The sequence below is a fragment of the Coffea eugenioides genome, chromosome 6 (assembly GCF_003713205.1).
Source record: "Coffea eugenioides isolate CCC68of chromosome 6, Ceug_1.0, whole genome shotgun sequence".
NCBI lineage: Eukaryota > Viridiplantae > Streptophyta > Magnoliopsida > Gentianales > Rubiaceae > Coffea > Coffea eugenioides.
In genome coordinates this window covers 46,777,160-46,797,505 of record NC_040040.1, presented here as the reverse complement: position 1 = coordinate 46,797,505, position 20,346 = coordinate 46,777,160, and the positions used below count along the sequence as shown (strand labels likewise).

Below are 20,346 nucleotides of genomic sequence, written 5' to 3'. Positions count from 1 at the left end.
CCAGTGGCAGATTGTTTGACTTGTCATATTCGCTATCTGCAACCATATTCTTTCCTTTTATTTCGTGGACTCCAACCTGAACCTTTATTGCCATTTGGCTAATTGGCTTTATTTCTCACTTTTTCATTTTCCTCTTCTTTTTCTATTTTTTTTCTGGTTTAAAAAAGTAAATATCTTTAAAGCTCGAGTGTTTGTATTTTGACCGTTGCTTTTCTCTCCCCTCACTTCACCAACGTCTCTCTCTCTCTCTCTCTCTCTCTCACACACACAGAGCAGCTTCTTTCTTGCTCATCTCATTTCATTTCAGGTACGGAAAAAATGTTCCCTCATTCCATTTTCGTTTCTGTTAAGTTTGTTACTACAACTACCGGTAGTATATAAGTTACACTTGTCAGGTAAGAATATGGTATCACATATTCATTCTCCGGCTGTTCAAGAAACTGGTTCTACTAGAAGATTAGTCATGCTTTTCTTCTTTTTTCTTATGTATGTGGACTTTCTTCTTGTAAAAAGCCCAAATTTGTCATCCGGGATTTTCAAATTCTGCCTCTTTTAGGGGAATTTATACGGGTTTACCGAGACTTCTTTCAATTACGGTAAATGCTTTGGATTTATCATCTCTGTCCTTTCAAAATTTCCTTTTGTTTTAGTTGATATTCAGCTTTTCATAATGGGAGTTTCAATCTCTTCATGTTTCCTGTAGAGTTGGGTTTGATCAGCATGAATTGGAGTTCTAGATTTGTTTAAGCTACTTGGTTTTTTTCTTTTCTTTTTTTTTTCTGGGTTTTAGATATTTATCTTTGTTTGCCTTGTTTCTGTTTCTGTAGCTGAATTGAGTTCTGCATAATGGTGTTTCCTTCTATTCATGGATTTTCAATTTCCAATTTTCAATAAAATATAAAGTAGGTAAGTAGCGGTCCTAGCGGAAACTTTGTCCTTCATGGCCTAATTTAGGTCCCACTGTCCATCTACTTTCCAATTTATACTGATTTTTGTAATGCTTCTAGTTTTGTGTTGTTGTTTCACAAGGTTGTGATTGGGAATTTTATTAGCTTTTGTGATTTGCATTTTTGGTCACATTTATGTCTTCCTTCCCTATTTCTCTTTACCTGTTTTACATTTTTTTTTTTTGGGGGGGGGGGGGGGGGGGGGAGGGGGAGTGGGGAAGGGATATGGTTTACTGCTCCAAATTTCCACTTTCATGCTAAGATGATGCTTTAGGGAGAAAAGAATTGTTGAAACTGAGACCCTTTTGTGCTTCGACACTTAATCATCAACTTTTTGTCTATTTCAATGCATACAAATGCCATGCTTAAACATGTGATGGTCAGAATTTTGATTTTCTTTAATACATGATATCTTTTACTTTATCCTTCTCTTACCACTTTTTGCAAATTTCTTTAGAACTTCTGTGCATTTCTTTTTCACATGTCTGGTAGATTGGTAGCCTTTTATTCTTTTCTTCTAATGTAGACTTATCAGTCCGCACTTATTGGGTACTTTAAGGTAAGAAACAGGAAATGACAAAATTCAATATTAATTGATTTTTTCTTGCTTTCTATTGCCTCTGTTGGTCTACCATCCTGTTTTCTTGAATTGAGTAATGGTCTCTTTTTCTTTGTTCTTCTATCGTGAGGTTCTCATTGAAGTAATTTCTGTTAATTTATCTATTATGCACTAAATTTGAGATGTCAAATAGATGAAGTTTTGATTGTTGCACAGCTCTGCAAAATCATTTTTTTTCTGGCTACTTAATTTCAGGTTTTGTTTTTGTTTTTCTGTTTATTTGTTGGGGGAAGGAGCTTTTTGGGGAGAGGGGGGGGGGGGGGTTAATAACTGAGGAAAAGATATAAAGATATAAAAACCAAGAAAGGAACTTTAAAAGTTTGCCCGAGCAGTGAAGTGCTTAATTTGAGGTTTTGCTTTTATTTTTAGTCCATATCTGTTTCTTTTCTTTTGTTTTTTTTTTTGGGGGGGGGGGAGGGGGGGAATTTATAACTGAAGAAAAGATATAAAATTTTACAAGATCTTTGACTTGAAAACCAAGATAGGAACTTTAAAAATTTGCCTTATACCTCAATCTTATATACTGATTGACAAATTTATTGCTGATGTTTGAAAAGGCTTTAATGTGTCTCATTCTTTTCCTTGCTGTCTGCAGTTCATTCAGTTCTTGTATTGCAGAATTAAAGCCCTCAAACGTGATTTCATATGCTGAACAGCTGAACGGATTACTTATGAATTTGGCAAGAAGAGCAAGAAAATTCATTCTCGACTTTGAATTTGACACGAGTTTAAAAACTGCATAGAGGTAAACCAGAAAAAAAAAATTTAAGAAAATTCTAGCAAGGGACATGGGATGTTCTACATCTAAGTTAGATGATGAAGAGGCAGTCCAGCTCTGTAAGGATAGGAAGAAATTCATCAAACAAGCTGTTGAGCAAAGGCTGAAATTTGCTTCTGGACACAATGCTTATATTCAGTCAATGAGAAGAGTTTCTGCTGCTCTTCGAGTTTACATTGAGGTTGATGAGCCTCGTGAGTTTTTATTAGACTCATTTACAACTCCACCCCTGACTGCAATTAAGAAAGCTGCCCCTGGTTTTATTACCATATCACCGAAATCATTTTCAGTAACACCACTGCAGTCCGGACCTAAATCATCTTTCCAAGTAAATTACCTCAGGGCAGGTGGCAATCCTGCTGTTTCTGTTGAAGAGAGACCTCCTCAATCTCCAGAAACAGTCAGAATTGAGACTTACTCACCTATGCATCACCAATATGGGATGGATGGTTTCTTCTCAATGCAGTCAACTCCAATGAATTCTTCATTTTTCCAATATTCCCCTGAAAATAGGCCTAATATTCCTCCTCCTTCCCCTCAAACATCACAATGGGATTCCTTTTGGAACCCATTTTCTTCATTGGACTACTATGGCTATCCAACAAGGAGCAATCTGGATTACACCATATTGGATGATGATGTTGCTGGGCTAAGGCAAGTCCGAGAAGAGGAAGGTATTCCAGAACTAGAGGAGGAAACTGAACATGAGGAAATTGATCATAGAGTACGTGCGGAAAGAGAGAGACCTAAGGCAGAACAGGACTATGATAAAGAAGAAGTTGTCGTGGAAGATTGTGATGACGATGATGAGACAGAGAATAGTACAGCCACAGAGCCTGAAGTTCAAGGATCTCAACCATTACAACCCCATACCAATCAAAGCATAGAAATCTCTAAATCACAAAATGCAGGTCATGTCAGTAAGAAAGAAACAGCTGTTACTGAGGGCGAAGCAAAGGATGAAACACCTGGATTCACTGTTTATGTTAATAGAAGGCCAACAAGCATGGCAGAAGTTATAAAGGATCTTGAAACTCAGTTTGCAGTTGCTTGTGACTCTGCCAATGAAGTTTCTGCAATTCTAGAAGCCAGAAGGGCTCAATACACATCAACGTCAAATGATCTTGCAGGTGAGATGAGCACTATGTATCTATCTACTTTTTCTACTTTTTAAACTTTCTTTCCCTGCATTATTCTAATTCGTTGAACTTTTCAATCCTGTAATTGTTCGTGGTCTTTTGCAGTAATCCAGTGGCAGTAATCAAATTTAGAAGTATCTCATATATTAATCTGGATGAGCAAGCTTTCTGTCCTAAAAGTTCAAGAAAAAGTACTCAATCTTATAAAATTCTTTCTTCTCAAAAAGATGTGAAGCTTCGTTGACAACTTAACAACCAATATATGCGGTTGGAAATTCCTAGTTGCAAAGCACAGGAAAATCTCTATATTATCATACTGTCACAATTTTGAACTTCTGACTACTGAGTGCACTATTTTTGTTTGTTCTATCAGCATTACTTCAGAGTGGAAAATAAACAGAAAAGAATGATGAATGCTTTCCTTTTGTTAGAACTGTTTTATTGCATTGATGTGGTACACATTAACAGCCTGTTACCTTCTAATAAATGAAGAACTGTCCACATGCACCAATAATGCCCATTATATTCAATTATAAAAAGAAATGAGAGCAAGTACTGCTTTGGAACACAGTAGAATGCAGGATATATGAGTTTTATACCATGTGGGAAGCATTCAATAAAATGTGCTAATACATATGCTGTATCTTTGTAAAAAGAATTATGAAGATATTGGCCAAGTGTGAATAAGATGCATAATATAGGTTTCCCTTTGAGGAAGTGTTTTATACCATCTGGAAAGTGATTTACAGAACTCTGTCAGCACATATGCTGGATTTCTTGAGAAGAATTATGAAAATAGTGGCCAAGCGTCAATAACATGCATAATATAGGTTTTCCGCTTTGTTGACAGTAATATGCTGTTTCCAGAATTTCAACTTGCCATTGGCAATAGCTTGTAACAAGCTTACCTTGTTTTGCAGCCCTCAAAATGTTGAATCCTGTAGCTTTAATACGGTCAGCTTCATCTAGATCATCCTCATCAAGATTTTTGACAAACTCTTCAGCTTCTAGAGATGCAAGTTATGAAAGTAGCAGTGACTTCTCAGATGACTCAAGCACATTTTTACATGGTCACCAATCAACACTGGACAGGTTATTTGCCTGGGAGAAAAAGCTCTATCAACAAGTCAGGGTATGCGTCTAATGCTAGTAAACTATTTTCTACTGAAGAGTGGTACGCAAAAAACCCATAATCCTTTCATATAGTTAAAACAAATGTTTATGCTAGTCAGCGTATGCCTCTATTGCTAGTAAACCATTTTCTACTGAAGAGTGGTACCTATTAAACCCATAATCCTTTCAGATAATTAAAACAAATATCTAGGCTAGTAATTTGGAGACGAAAGGTTTACTTTTACATTACTGCTTTGGTATGCTAGTACTAAACAAACATTTAAGGTTGTTGTAACTAAAGATTCTTGCTTAGGATTTTTTAATCTAAGGGAGATGGAAGTACATAACTTTTGGGAAGTAAGTGTTCTCCCAAAAGTGGTTATAGTTGTAGCTCTAAAGAAATTAGATTCCTAAGGTAAAAAATGAAAAACCAAGGAAGAATTGCTTTTTAACAGACTATTGTTAGGTTAATGGGCTCCAAAATTTGGAGTTACTTACATGCTGTAGGGGAAGTCTTGCAATACTGTTAAAGGGACTGAAAGGCATGATTTGGCAAGCTTTTCTATATAAAGTTTGCGAGTGTCTTGCAAGTTTATCGAACGCAGGAAGAGTATATGTAAGACCACGTGCAGAGATTTGATGTATGCTCTTCTATGGATTAGGCTTAGCGGATAAATTAGGAACTTTTCATGGTAAGGAAGAACTTACAATTTTTAACAGCATGTAACTAATGTACTTATGAAATACATACTCATCAGAGTTGATGGTGAGCTGCAAATGGATTTTTAATCAAATGAGTTATGCTCAATGTGTTATCTTGTCAATCCAATCAAACTTTCACATATGGCATGGTATTATGGGATCTTAATCCTTGTCAAAGTCAGTCAGTCATTATTTTAGTTTTTAACAGGAAGGTGAACGTGTTCGCATTGCATATGAAAAGAAGTGCTTGCAACTTAGAAACCAAGATGATAAAGGAGCAGATGCTTCTTCAATCGGAAAGACTAGAGCAGCCATAAGAGATCTGCATACTCAGATAAAGGTTTCAATACATTCAGTTGAAGCTATCTCAAAGAGAATTGAAACCTTAAGGGATGAAGAACTCCAGCCTCAACTTGTAGAATTGGTACAAGGGTATGTTAGTCAAGAAATGACTTTACAATTTTTAATAATAATTATTTCCGTATCCAGTCTAATGATCATAATACTGCACCTTAGTTAAATCAGTAAAATTTATATTTCATACTCTGCATTCCTCAAAATCTTAATCTACATATAGTTATCTCATTTCAATTTAAGCTGGAAGTACCATGATCCGCACTACTCTTCCCTTATCATCATTAGTTATTGGTAAATTTAAGTATCTACTTAATCCAGCTGATATTTAAGGCATCATGCATTGATATTATTCTATGGATGGCTCTTTTAATTCTCGAACAACTGAAATGCATCAGTACACCTTTTTCTGGTGATCCGAGCAGGTTGGGAAGAATGTGGAAAGTGATGGCAGAGTGCCATCGATCACAGAAGCGCACTCTTGATGAAGCCAAGATTTTACTAGCTAATACACCATCAAAACTCACAGGGACAAAGAAATACACTGTAATGTCACCATCTGAGCCACACCATCTAGCCCATTCAGCAGCCAACCTTGAGACAGAGCTCAGGAACTGGCGAGCTTCATTTGAATCATGGATCGTTTCTCAAAGATCTTATATCCATGCTTTGACAGGCTGGCTTCTTTGCTGCGTCCGCATGGAACCGGACATCTCTAAATTACCATTCTCCCCACAACGGTCCTTAGGTGTCCCTCCAATTTTTGGCATTTGCATACAGTGGTCCAGATTCCTGGATGATATCCATGCAGTTCCGGTGCTCGATGGACTGGACTTCTTTGCAGCAGGTGTTGGTTCCTTATATGCCCAACAACTGAGGGAAGACACTCGACGGACCCCAGGTGGATCAAAAAGGTTTGGAATGGAATCTGTAGACAGTATGGAGGTGGTTGAGTTTGGCCACTTAGAGGAGGAAGTGATGACAGCTGAAAAAATGGCTGAGGTTGCAATTCGAGTATTATGTGCTGGAATGTCAGTTGCTGTTAGCTCATTAACAGAATTTGCTCTTGGCTCAGCAGAAGGATACACTGATTTGCTAAAGCCTGGGAATTCATCAAACGAAGCTTTAACTAAGTAATTTTGTCATTATATTATGATTTAGTGAGGTTGATCTAGTAAGGTTAGCATTTCAACAAATTCAATGTACATTACAGGTTTAACTTATGTACATCTATGCAGAGATGTGGCTATCATTAGTATGGTTCTGAGCAGCACATATGATTTAGAAGTGCCCTTTTCTCCTCAGGAACTGAATGGATATGTTTTCTGAATCTTTGGACATCTTTGACATACAGAAGTTCACTCATCAGCCACAAAGAAAGTAGAGACTTTTGAATTGATTTGGATAAGAAAATGATGTCTAGGGTTCTTGAAACTGCAGCTGGAAGAAAGGGGAGCATCATAACTGAGGTTTAAACATTACGAGTCAAGTACCTCAAAATTTTGTATGTTAAATAATGGGGAAACTTTTAAATGGATCACAGATCCATCTAATTGTAAGTCCAAGGGTTTATGTCCCCCACCCCTTCCCCAACAAAAAAGCATAGTGTATTTGGAGTGATTTGTTCTATCATTTCCTTTTCCTCCGTAACTGCCAGGTTTTCATTAGATTATTCTTTGTAAGCACATTCCTTTTAAGCATCAGCAATTCAAGTTAGCAAAAGAAGGGGAGTACCCATTGCCTCTGTACATATGATATCCTAACTAAACAGTCTTTCAGTCATTTATATCTTCTGCTAGGTGTACAAGTACTAAGGATAAAAAATAGCTAATGGAGCTCCTAATTCTTTACAGGGATTAAGATTTGAGATAATACCCAAGTGAAAAACATACGAGACAAAGGTTCAAACACCTGTGAGCACAAGACACAAGCAGTATATATCCCCCAACTACTTAGAAGTCTATCTTTGGTAGTTAAAGTCTTTACAGGCCATCCAAATAACAAATGCATATTGTTTGTTAGATGATTATTTCAGCTAATTGAGAAATTTATAGTTTATCCTTGGTATACTTGGAATGTTTTGAGATCAATGTAATTTGTAATTTTAGACAATTGAAACAGTCATTTTAGGGATAAACTATAAATCTTTGTAATATAGTAAACAATAAATCATTTTAGGTGTAAACAATCATTTGTAATAGTAAAATATAAATCTTGTTTGATTGATTTCATAAATTGAGCTTAAGAAAAAGTTAGATATTTAACACGAACCAACTTTGAATAACTTTCGGTTTTCCCAACTTGATGGACCTAGTTCAAGTTTCAAATTTCAAGACTATATGGATTAGTGAACTAATTGTATAACTTTCTATAATTTTGATAATGTATACATTATTACCGTTCAATTCATAATACATGTGCAAAAGTTGAATTTCAAATACAAATTTTACATAGTTATCATTTATCGAAAGGTAACAATATATACATTGTCAGCGTATAAAAAATTAATCATAATTTTAAACTAGTTAACTATTCCTTGGTTAAAAGTGAACCAAATATTCTTGTCAGTCTATTTAATTTGTTTTCATTTAGGGTGAAAAGTGCAAATGACCATGCAAACCTGATTTTAGTAATTCCAGCCTCCTTTCCCTTTAAGGTTCGTATGATTGATCATATTAGATGGGGTCTGCTGTTCTTTTTTTTTTTTTTTCTATTTCTTTTGCCAAAAGTCATTTGTATTTTATTACTCAAACAACCGTTTACAATATTCAATTACAAAAACGGGGCCACTGCCTTATGATGTAGATGTGACTCTATCTCAAATCACATGGGGACTTACTGAAAGGTTGGGTTGTAACTTGTAGCTGGCTGGGAAACCTTTATGGTAGGAAGCCTTTGACCCTTCCTATCGTAGGTAGTTCCTCACAGCATGACACGTGTATTTGTAAAATGAGGAACTCACGAACCGTTATATTGCAGTGGTAATGTGCATGGAGATAAACCAAACAAGACATGTCCGAATGCAGCCTTTTTTCCCCTCCAATTCCTCCGTTCACTGTGTAATGTTTCCCCACTGCTTTATTACATTTAAAAAATTGTGAAACTATAATTTTCTACATCTAACATACCAAACAATTTAATAAAATTAATAACAACATACCAACAATATATACCCATGACATAAATATACTAAGCAATTATAAAAATTATTAGGATTATATAGTTACTTTAGAAGTTGCTTCCAAACACCGTGCAACTAAAATTTTCATTCAAACTAACGATAGTACGAAAAAAAAGACTAATTAATGAAAATACGATTTCAAAAAATTTTTAATTCACAGTCACAATATGTGAATTCGTGATAAATACAAAAAAGTATGGTATTTTGATCATATAATGAAAAAAAGCCATAAAGAGCAGGCCATTTACAGGAAAAGTTTTCATTAATAAAAATACCAGCTCTTCACGGCTTTCTTACCAATCCTCCAACGTATGAGCAAAGTGCCAATAATTAAATTAGTAATTTTTTCGATTTATACATAATTAATTTTTTTTTTTGCATTTCCACAAAGAACAAATGAAAATTTTTTATCAGAAAGCACAAAAGTCAAAATGATTGGTTTAAAAGGGAAAGGAATAGCAGATATGTATAGTACTTGTATTTCATGTTCGAATACCAAATCTGTGAATGTGTTTTCATTGTTATCCATTGTTATCCATTGGTATCCTAAAGTATCATTTTCCCATCAAATACCAGCTCTTTAATACCCATTTGCCCATAAATAAATTTATTTATCAGATAAAATAAAAATAAACCCGTTTTTCAATAAAACATCAGCTCTTTATGGCTTTCCTCTATTATAAGAACAGAGTACCTATTTTTCCATAAACAAATTTATTTATCGGATAAAATAAAAATAAACCTGTTTTCCAATAAAACACCAGCTATTTATTGGAAATACTATTTATTGAAAAACGGGTTTATTTTTATTTTATCCGATAAATAAATTTGTTTATGGGAAAATGGGTGTTAAAGAGTTGGTATTTGATGGGAAAATGATACTTTAGGATACCAATGGATAACAGTTAAAACACATTCACAGATTTGGTATTTTAAATAATGAAGATTGGTTCCATTTCAATTAGATGTTTTTGGGGGTGTTTTTCAAAAACAGCACTGTAGCATTTCAAACGTGAAATACAAGTACTGTACATATCTGCTATTCCTTTCCCTTTTAGACCAATCATTTTGACTTTTGTGCTTTCTGATAAAAAATTTTCATTTGTTTTTTGTGGAAATGCAAAAAAAAAAAATATATATATTATGTATAAATCGAAAAAATTACTAATTTAATTATTGGCACTTTGCTCATACATTGGAGGACTGGTAAGAAAGCTGTGAAGAGCTGGTATTTTTATTAATGAAAACTTTTCCTGTAAATGGCCTGCTCTTTATGGTTTTCCTTTATTATATGATCATAGTACCATACTTTTTTGTATTTATCACGAATTCACATATTGTGACCGTGAATTAAAAAATTTTTGAGATCGTATTTTCATTAATTAGTCTTTTTTTTTCGTACTATCGTTAGTTTGAATGAAAAATTTAGTTGCACGGTGTTTGGGAGCAACTTCTAAAGTAACTATATAATCCTAATAATTTTTATAATTGCTTAGTATATTTATGTCATGGGTATATATTGTTGGTATTTTGTTACTAATTTTATTAAATTGTTTGGTATATTAGTTGCAGAAAATTATAGTTTCATAATTTTTTAAATATAATAAAGTAGTGGGGAAATAATGCACAGTGAATGGAGGAATTGGAGGGAAAAAAAGGCTGCATCCGGACATGTCTTGTTTGGTTTATCTCCATGCGCGTTACCACTGCAACATAACGGTCCGTGAGCTCCTCATTTTACAAATACACGTGTCATGCTCTGAGGAGCTGCTTACGGTAGGAAGGGTCAAAGGCTTCCTACCATAAAGGTTTCCTAGCTGGCTGGCGACATCTTGTATTGTCTGCGACTTTGTCTCCTGAGGATAACTTAGAAGGGTTCAAATGATAGAATGGATTGACCAAACTGTCGAAAACTAAGAGATTCACTGGATGAGGCTTTCTTAATCGATTCAAAATTGTAAATCTTGTGATGGTGACAATGCTTTTAAAGCTCTCCCGTACATTGGGTTGGGAGTTCAAATCCCGTCTAGTGCATCACACAAGAAGTATAATATTTTTTGCTTTTAAAAAATCTAAAAATACATTTGTTCGGTTTGATAGTTCACCCTCTAGTTCCCATATAAGTTTCTTTGGGCTTCTGCCCCCATAGAGTAAGAGTAGGAGAAGAAATTACAAAAAAACAAGGTTAATGCTTTAAAAAATGTGTTTTTGTTATCTAAGGTTGACTAAGCTTCTTGACATTGTCTCAATTTTTTTGATAGAATTGTCTTCTTTAAGTACATGGGAAGACAAAGGTTCAACATAGTTACCTATTAGTAGGGTGGGCAAAAAAACTCGCCGATCCAAAAACCCGATGAACTCGATCCAATTCGATCTGAAAATAGGATATCTGATCCGATTTTCTTAACAGGGTAGATGGGGGTTGGGTACCCGCAAAGAACGGATACGGATACAGATTAGAAAAATAAAAACCCGCAAGTACCCAACCCTCCGGGGTATATTATATAAATATTTAAAAAATAGGGTCATTTTATAATTTTTAATCCTAAGTGTAAGTGAAGTGACTCACAGCCTCATCTTCTAATCCCATATGATCCGCCTCTCCTCATTTTGTCTGAAGAAAGCGAAGATTCTCGGTGAAACCTAAACCAAATGAACCAAACGAAGAAAAATTTGTGAAACTCTATCATAAAAATTGGTTACCCCTTTCATCCTTTTCATTTTTAATCTACATCCATTGATCTTTCCTGCAAATTTTTCATCAATTCAATCAAAGATTTGTGTTTGGAGCTCCAATTTTTTGCAATTATGTCTCTTAAATTTGTATCTTTTATTTTAGTGTAAAAAATTTATTTTTCTTTTTTATCACCTTTAATGCTATGAGGTCTATTCCAAAGACGCGAGGAAGTTGGGGAAGATTTTTCAAGCTTATTTTGGTTATACTTTCTCCAAAAATAATTAGCACTGTTCAATTCTTTTCTGGATTTGATTCCACAGTCGACTCATTTGGGGTGCAGTTTTGTACTATAACATCCTTAAGGAAGTTGGGGAAGTTGCCGAATACTTATTATTCTTGTGTTTGTTGTGTTGTAGAAGGATGAAATGTGTGAGAATGGTGATGTATTCAAAATTATCATGAAATTTCATTTTGTCTATTAGATATTATAATTCTAATGTGTACTAAATTTATGAGATTGGTTTGATTGTTGGATGAAATGTGTGAGAATGGTGATGTATGGACTTTGATTGCAATATCTCTACCAATATTAATGGGAAAACATGTGTTTTTTTTATATATATTGAAAAACATGTTGATGTTAATTGGAAAGCAATTTTTTTATTGGAAAGTAGTTTTTTTTAGTGGCGGGTACCCAATGACCCGTCCCTTTTTTTTAGGTACCCGAAGACATTAAGACTAGATTAGGGTTGCAAAATGGCTGATTCGATATATTAGGGCCGGATCAGCCAAATCATGTTAGAGGCGGATATCCAACCCGTACCCACCCCTATCTATAGGTTTTGAAAAAGTGCACTATCTCTTGCTACAAATAGCTGTCGTCCTTTACTTGTTTTCTCACAAGTATTGCAACAAAATTAAAGGTATTCTTTTTAAATTAAAGTTATTGGAGAAGGCTAAATCTCACTTCAGCTACACAACCTTCTTTGCCCTTCTGATCTTGTGCTTCCTCCTCTTCGCACCAAATGGTGGTGAGTTGTAGGGTAGTCTTTAGTTCCATATCTTACTCTTCTCTAATCTTAAATGGTGCACAGATGCATAAAATTAATGGTGTACATTCATACACTTCTCTTTCTCTGCCACTCCCTTGGTGAGAAAATTTCGAGTATCAAATAAAAAAAAATGGTTGTCACTATAAATGAATTAGAATAGTCGTACATATGTATCATGTACATATACACTCTCAATCAAGATTCACACGAACTATTTTTAATATACACAATGTGGCTGATCAAAATATAACCGTATAATACTATTGCGGATCTTCTATTTCACTTTTTAATTTGTCACCACTTGTCAGTATATTTGCATAATATACACATATAGTTTTGCAAGTGAATATTCATGTATCGTAAAAATAAAATGTGATAGAGATTGACACAATAGATGAGATAGAGGAAACCAAATCCTATAATACAAGCGAACAATTATCCTTTAGGTGGACAGGCTAGATCCTTCATAGTAGACAAGTTAGACTAACTCGTACACAGTCTCACTTTGATCAAGATCAATCATCCCTTGCTTTCTTTCATGCAGCGATGTAAATGGCCGAAGCTGCAACTTGCCCGAGGCCCAGCAAGACATGGTCTGGGATATGTTTCCCCGTACAATGCAACAGGTGATGCATATTGCGAGAGGCTGCTGTCTTTGGAGATTGCTTTTTCAGAACTGTCCCATGTGACCGACCAAATCCAACTATTAAAGGCTACCAGATCACTGGATAGGCCGCAAACCGGAACCTTTACGGTAGGAAGCTTTTGACCCTTCCTATCGTAGGCAGCCCTTCAGAGCATGACACATATATTTATAAAATAAGGAGCTCACGGACCATTATGTTGCAGTGGTAACATGCACGGAAATAAACCAAACAAGACGTGTCCGGATGCAGTCTTTTTTGCCCTCCAATTCCTCCGTTCACTGTGCATTGTTTCCCCATTGCTTTATTACATTTAAAAAATTGTGAAACTATAATTTTCTGCACCTAATATACCAAACAATTTAATAAAATTAATAACAACATACCAACAATATATACCCATGACATAAATATACTAAGCAATTATAAAAATTATTAGGATTATATAGTTACTTTAGAAGTTGCTTCCAAACACCGTGCAACTAAAATTTTCATTCAAACTAACGATAGTACGAAAAAAAAGACTAATTAATGAAAATACGATTTCAAAAAATTTTTAATTCACAGTCACAATATGTGAATTCGTGATAAATACAAAAAAGTATGGTACTTTGATCATATAATGAAAAAAAGCCATAAAGAGCAGGCCATTTACAGGAAAAGTTTTCATTAATAAAAATACCAGCTCTTCACGGCTTTCTTACCAATCCTCCAACGTATGAGCAAAGTGCCAATAATTAAATTAGTAATTTTTTAGATTTATACATAATTAATTTTTTTTTGTATTTCCACAAAAAACAAATGAAAATTTTTTATCAGAAAGCACAATAGTCAAAATGATTGGTTTAAAAGGGAAAGGAATAGCAGATATGTACAATACTTGTATTTCACGTTCGAAATGCTACAGTGCTGTTTTTGAAAAACACCCCCAAAAACATCTAATTCAAACGGAACCATAGTTTCACAATTTTTTAAATATAATAAAGCAGTGGGGAAACAATGCACAGTGAACGGAGGAATTGGACGGGAAAAAAGGCTGCATCCGGACACGTCTTGTTTGGTTTATCTCCGTGCGTGTTACCACTGCAACATAATGGTCCGTGAGCTCCTTATTTTACAAATACACGTGGCATGCTCTGAGGAGCTGCCTACGGTAGGAAGGGTCAAAGGCTTCCTACTTAAAGGTTTCCGCCGCAAACCAGCTATATTCATTTGATAATAATGATGCGGTGCTCGTATGGTTGTTACTGCTAAATGAGAAATTATTGGTCTTTTCGTGTATGTCTGTTATCGTTTGTCTTGTAACCATTTGCTAAAGGGAAATTTGCCAAATTGGTCCCTAACATTTACCAAAAACACTTTTTTAGTCCATAACATATAAAATCAGCCAAAATTGTCCCTCACATTTAAATTGTGATCCAATTTGGTCCTAATGCTCGTTTTTGCTCATTTCTCCGACTAAAAATAGCACGCCTCTCTCACGTGGTCATATTTTTAGGGGCAAAACCGGAAAACACATTTCATTACCGGTTGAAAGTAAAAGGACAGGGGTCCACCACCCCCTTGACTTTGTCATTGACCAACTTGACTTTGTCAGTAGGCAAAGCATCTCCAGCTGCAGCACCACCTTCCCGGACACCCACTTCCTCCTCCTCCTCCTCCTCCTCCTTGACTAGTTGTTGTTGTTCCAGCTCAGCAGCAGCAGCAGCCTGTGATCCTGTTAACCTGGCCGGTAGGACAAAAGACATCCCTCCAAGGACATTGTTTAAGCACCTCAAAACGACGACGGAGCTTTTGAAGAGAAAAGAGGGAAAGCCCTTGGCAAGCAGAAACTCGATGCCGTTGAGGGCTTGGCATCTGAAGTTGCTGCTGACGCCCATGTGGACGGCCCAGGTGAGAGCATTAAAAGGTGTCGGAGGAGGCTTGTTGGGGGTTTGGAAATTGGGATCCATCTTCTTCCTCATCTTGATCAGGGCATTGGAGATGGCAGTTCCGACGAGTCCGGCGGCGAAGCCTACGGCTGCAAAGAGGATGCCTTTGTACACAAAAGTCCCCATCCGACTGAACATGCCATAAGTCCCCGGCTCGAACATGTGGCTGGGAGGACAGGTGCGAAGATGGAGGGGAGGCGGCCAGAAGAAGGAGCGCCCCCAACCCCCACGGTGGGTGCCAGGAGATACATGGGCAAGAAATTGAGAATGGAGCCGTCGACGAGGGTGGAGAAAACAAAATCCAGTTCATTAAGGCCGAAATTAGGATGAGATGCCATGTCCCCAAGCACGCAGGCCGTCACACCCTACAGCTTTGTCGTCGTCGTCATCATCACTAATATTTTCAAGTTATGCTTGTTAATTAATGGATGCAATTTAGGGTTTCTTGAAACTGTAATTTGAGGGGGAAAGGTGAAAAGGGGTGGTGGTCCCCTGTCCTTTTACTTTCAACCAGTAATGAAATGTGTTTTCCGGTTTTGCCCCTAAAAATATGACCACGTGAGAGAGGCGTGCTATTTTTAGTCGGAGAAATGAGCAAAAACGAGCAGTAGAACTAAATTGGATCACAATTTAAATGTGATGGACAATTTTGGCTGATTTTATATGTTATGGACTAAAAAAGTGTTTTTGGTAAATGTTAGGGACCAATTTGGCAAATTTCTCTTTGCTAAATTGAATAAAAGTGTATTCCCTCTGTCCAATTATCAAATGTTGCTTTTTTGGTTTTCAACTTTTTTTTTTTTATGAAAACATTTGAACATTATTTTTGAATAAGGTGGCGTTGGATAAAGTTACCTATTAATTCTTGCATTCAAATATTTGTTTATTATACGTGCATTGGAATTTAGAATTTCTTTTATATGACAAATTTGGAATGGAGCTAATTTTTTTTAAAACTTTTTTTTATTGTAAATAGAAGGATTTGAACTCGAAACTTTTCGCTTAAACTCCCCCGCATAGGAATCATCCACTCTATTCTTCTCTCAAAAAAGGACTAATGTTATGTGTTGATTTTAAAATGGTGACTCTTATTTTGAAACAAAAAAGAAAAAAGTGAAAGCACCACATTAGTAATGGAATGGAAAGAATACCTCTAAAGAAAAGGAAAGGAAAAGAGAGAGTAATATATTTTTGGCATAGAAATTAGCTTTTATTCTAGGATAATATATTTCAGTAATTAGCTCTTTTCAACACAAAAAAAGAGATAATCAAAGTTGGTGATAAGATAGTTTGACAGTTTAATTACATCCAAACTGCAATTTTTACCAATTTTTTCATAAATTTTTTGGTGAATGGAAGTCTAAATTAGTATTAGACCATTAGGTAAAGGATATAGCGAAACAAGAAAATGCTATCTCCACTTAAGCCAATACTGTACAAGAGCAATATTGATCAAGTTGGCCTCAATAAGTTGATTAAGACAAGAGTATTCTCGTATATTCAGCAGAAGCTATCTCAAAAAGGATTGAAACCTTAAGGAATGAAGAACTCCAGTCACAGCTTGTAGGACCCGATACAAGGATATGTTAGTCAAGAAACGACTTTACAATTCTTTTTTTTTTTTTGATAAGCGACTTTACAATTCTTAGCAAAAACTTGTTTCCGTATCTAGTCTAAACTTAACAAACGTTCTTTGGAGGGGGGGCGGAGGGGAAGGAGAATTATATATAAATGACTTTTTAGTGGCATATGCTGTGAGTTCCTAATAAGGAAGTGAAAATTAATAAAGAATACTCCCATGTATTTTCCAAGTTAAAACTGAAAATTTATGCTTTCAAGAATGACATATAGAGAAAGAGGCACGACTACATCAGGCAAGACTATTCTTTTTTTTTTCTTTTTTTGCGCTAGACTATTCATTTCTACTCGAACAGCCTAAATTAGGATTGAAAAGTCTAGCGCTAGACTTCTTTATTCTACTCCGATAAAAATGTATATATTTTCAAGAATGACATATTCTCCTTCCATCCTAATCTGTTTCTCACGCTCTGGGAATTTAACCTCTTAAGAATGATGCCTTGATTGCGATGTTAATATTTTCCTTTTCAATCTTAACACCCAAAAAATTCAAAAGCTGAATTTGAAATTAACATGTATTGAAATAAAGAAGGGACAATGTAGGAAAAAGGAATTAAAGGTAGTTTTGATTTTCTTAACATGACAAATATTTTGAGACATTTCAAAATAGAAATATGATACTTTTAATAGGACGAAGAATAAGATAACATGAAGTCTAAAGTACATCAGGCTAAACTATTCAATTTTTTTCTTTTTTGTTTTGTACTAGATTATTCAATTCTACTATAGTCTAGCACCAGATTACTTAATTCGACTGCAATATTCCAAAGCCGAAAATTTATGTTTTCAAGAATGACATATACAGTTATACAAGGAGGCATGACCTGAAAGCGCATCAGGCTAGACCATTCAATTCTTTTTTTTTTTTTGGCTAGAGTATTCAATTATACTCGAATAGTTGCTTACACTATTCCTTTTAAAGCGATTATACCAAAAAAAAAAGGGCTAATTGAACTAGGAAACTTGATTTTAGAAGTAAGGCCCAGAATAAAATTACAGAAAGTGTCTTTTCCTTTGTAAACATGTTTCATGCAACTTAATAATTTGCCGTTTATTTTTTATGTCAGCATTCATTATGAATGCGAATGTTGACTTGCTAGTATAATGCATGGATAAAAGTCAACGACACTGCTTTGTTTATTTTGTACAAGTCAACTAGCCATACTTATCAATCAGCCTACAGGTTGGGTTGTAGTGGGCTGGCTACCTCTTTTGTTGTCTGATTTTGTCTATTGAGTACAACTTAGAAGGGATCAAATGATAGATATTAGAAAAAAATGACTTGACCGAGCTCTCAGAAACTAAGTAAGAAATTCACTGTATGAGGCTTTCTTATTCGATTCAAAATTGCAAATCTTCTAACGGTGTTAATGCTTTTAAATACGTGTTTTCGTTAGCTGATGTTGACTAAGCTTCTTGACATTGTCGTGGATCTTTTGATATGTATTGTTTTCTTCAAGCACCTAGGGACGTGAAGGTTCAACACGACTAACTACCTATCAGGTTTTGAAAAAATGCACCATCTCTTGCTATAAATATCTGTCATTCTTTACTTGTTTTCTCACAAGTATTTCAACAAAATTAAAGATATTGGCGATGGCTAAATCTCACTTCAGCTACACAACCTTCTTTGCCCTCCTGATCTTCTGCTTCCTCCTCCTCGTGCCGAATGGTGAGTTGTAGGGTAGTCTTTAGTTAGATATCTTACTCTTTTCTAGTCTTAAATGGTGCACATATGCATAAATTGGTACATATTCGCACCCTTCTCTGTCTCTACCTCTCTCTTAATGAGAAATTTTCGAGTATGAAGAAAAAAATTGGTTGTTACTTGAAGAGGTGATTTTTGGTGGGTAACTAGACCGACCTGAATCAGTCCTCTCTCAAGTGAGGTGAGGTGACTTTACTCGTCCGAAGTGGATGGCAGGGCTTCTCCCCTGGGATCACTCTGACGATCAAGTTAGTATGAGAACGAGAGAAAAGCAATTGTATATGTGAATGAACAGTATGCTTACTTGTGAAATGTACACGAGGGGTATTTATAGAGTGGGAGTGGAGGTCAGGACGGAGGGTTCATGTTGGTGGGACCCATATCCTGACATTACAGCTCTGTTCCCTGCCAGGAGGCCTGACTCTGACACTGTAGCCGCCTGGGCAGGATGACGGGGAATCCTGTGCAGTAGTCATTAAGATCACCCAGTGCTTTTCAGATAAAGCACTGGTCCTGGGTGCTGTCAGGAGTGTTGACATCATCAGCGTCTAGCCGTGGTGGTAGCCTGGGGTGCAGAGGTCATCCAAATAGAAGACCATGGACCGAGCCGAGCTCAAGGGTCCGGATCGGGGAATGGCTGCGTTCGTGTAGGAGATGAAAGGAGGTCACCTCGGCCGTAAGGTACGGCCGAGGTGAGCACCATCAATAAGCCCCCTAAGCCTCGGAAGCTCCGGGCCGAGAAGGTGCCGAGGCTTCGTGGTGTCGAGGTCATTCAGGATAGAACCCGAAACCGCTCCGAAAAACTCGGGGGTGCGGCACGTGGGCAGGTCAGTTGACAGGACGTGGTGAGCGGAGTGGTCACTGGTAACCGTCACGTCGTGAGGTAGTGGGACGTTTCGTGCAGAGGGAGTGTCAATTGAAAGGACGGGTCATTAATGAGGAGAGAGAGAGACACATCCTTTTGAATTCGAACGTTGTCGACTTTTCGCATTCTTGCCGCCTCTTCGGGTTCCCCCCGAATCCCTATAAATAGGGGGTCCTTTTCACCGTATGGCCCATCACTTTCTCTTTCAGCCTCAGATTTGTAGAATTTGTGAGTGTTGCCGAGGTCGGTCCTGCCAGCCGAGATCACAGCCGAAGTCATCCACTTCGTCCGATTCCCTAGTCGATAGTAAGTATTTTTCTTTTAATCTCATCTTTCACACATGGCCAAAACAGCTAAAACCCACAGGGAAACCGTTAAGCTGAGCTATCAGGCCGAGGAGGGGTCAGATCCCTTGGAAGAGGCGACTTCGTCCAGTCCTTCAGGGTCGACGCCTACCGAAGTTGGGGGATCAGCCGAGGAGGAAGTTGCCGAGACAGAGTCGGGGGCGGAGTCATCAGAGATGAGCGACGGTGATTCCGACGTCGAGTACAATACCGAGCTCGGAACTGCGATGCCCCATGATGAGGGCACACAGGAGCCAGTGGCCCCAAGTAATGTTGCCAGGATTGACTTCGGTAAGATGCCGAAGTTCAGGAGTCGCATAGGACGAGATAGGGCCCAGAAGGTGATAAAGAAGTACCCCTTCAGGCCGGGGTATCTCATCAACTCGCCCGGGGTGAATGATTCGGCCGAGAAACCCCCCATGGGCACTGTGGCAATCTACGTCCAACAATTGGAGGTTGGGCTGAGGATGCCGACGTCAAGGTTCTTTAGGGACGTACTCCGTCACTTCGGTGTAAGGATTACTCAGTTCGTCCCGAACGCGGTCCGCATCCTTGTAGGTTTTGAGATGCTGTGCCGACACCAAGAGGTGCTTCCCACTGTGGACCTCTTCCGCCGATGTTATACCCTCAAGGCACACGGGTGGGATAAGGGGT

At 36.9% G+C, this 20,346-nt stretch overlaps 1 protein-coding gene and 1 pseudogene across 4 annotated transcripts; one reads left to right on the top strand and one right to left on the bottom strand.

The window, feature by feature from the left end:
* Positions 1 to 219: 219 nt before the first annotated feature.
* Positions 220 to 6,984, top strand: LOC113774819 (nitrate regulatory gene2 protein). Of its 4 annotated transcripts, none has more exons than XM_027319444.1 (5): positions 220 to 307; positions 2,162 to 3,474; positions 4,404 to 4,615; positions 5,507 to 5,730; positions 6,078 to 6,984. In XM_027319444.1, the coding sequence occupies exons 2-5, from the start codon at positions 2,355 to 2,357 to the stop codon at positions 6,787 to 6,789; spliced, it is 2,268 nt and encodes a 755-aa protein (XP_027175245.1). In that variant the 5' UTR covers positions 220 to 307; positions 2,162 to 2,354; the 3' UTR covers positions 6,790 to 6,984. The 4 variants fall into 4 exon arrangements, with proteins under 4 accessions (XP_027175245.1, XP_027175249.1, XP_027175246.1 ...); XM_027319448.1 differs by lacking the exon at positions 220 to 307 and adding an exon at positions 375 to 395; XM_027319445.1 differs by lacking the exon at positions 220 to 307 and adding an exon at positions 417 to 596.
* Positions 6,985 to 14,729: 7,745 nt separating this feature from the next.
* On the bottom strand, positions 14,730 to 19,025 carry LOC113774255 (annotated as a pseudogene).
* Between the last annotated feature and the right edge of the window lie 1,321 nt (positions 19,026 to 20,346).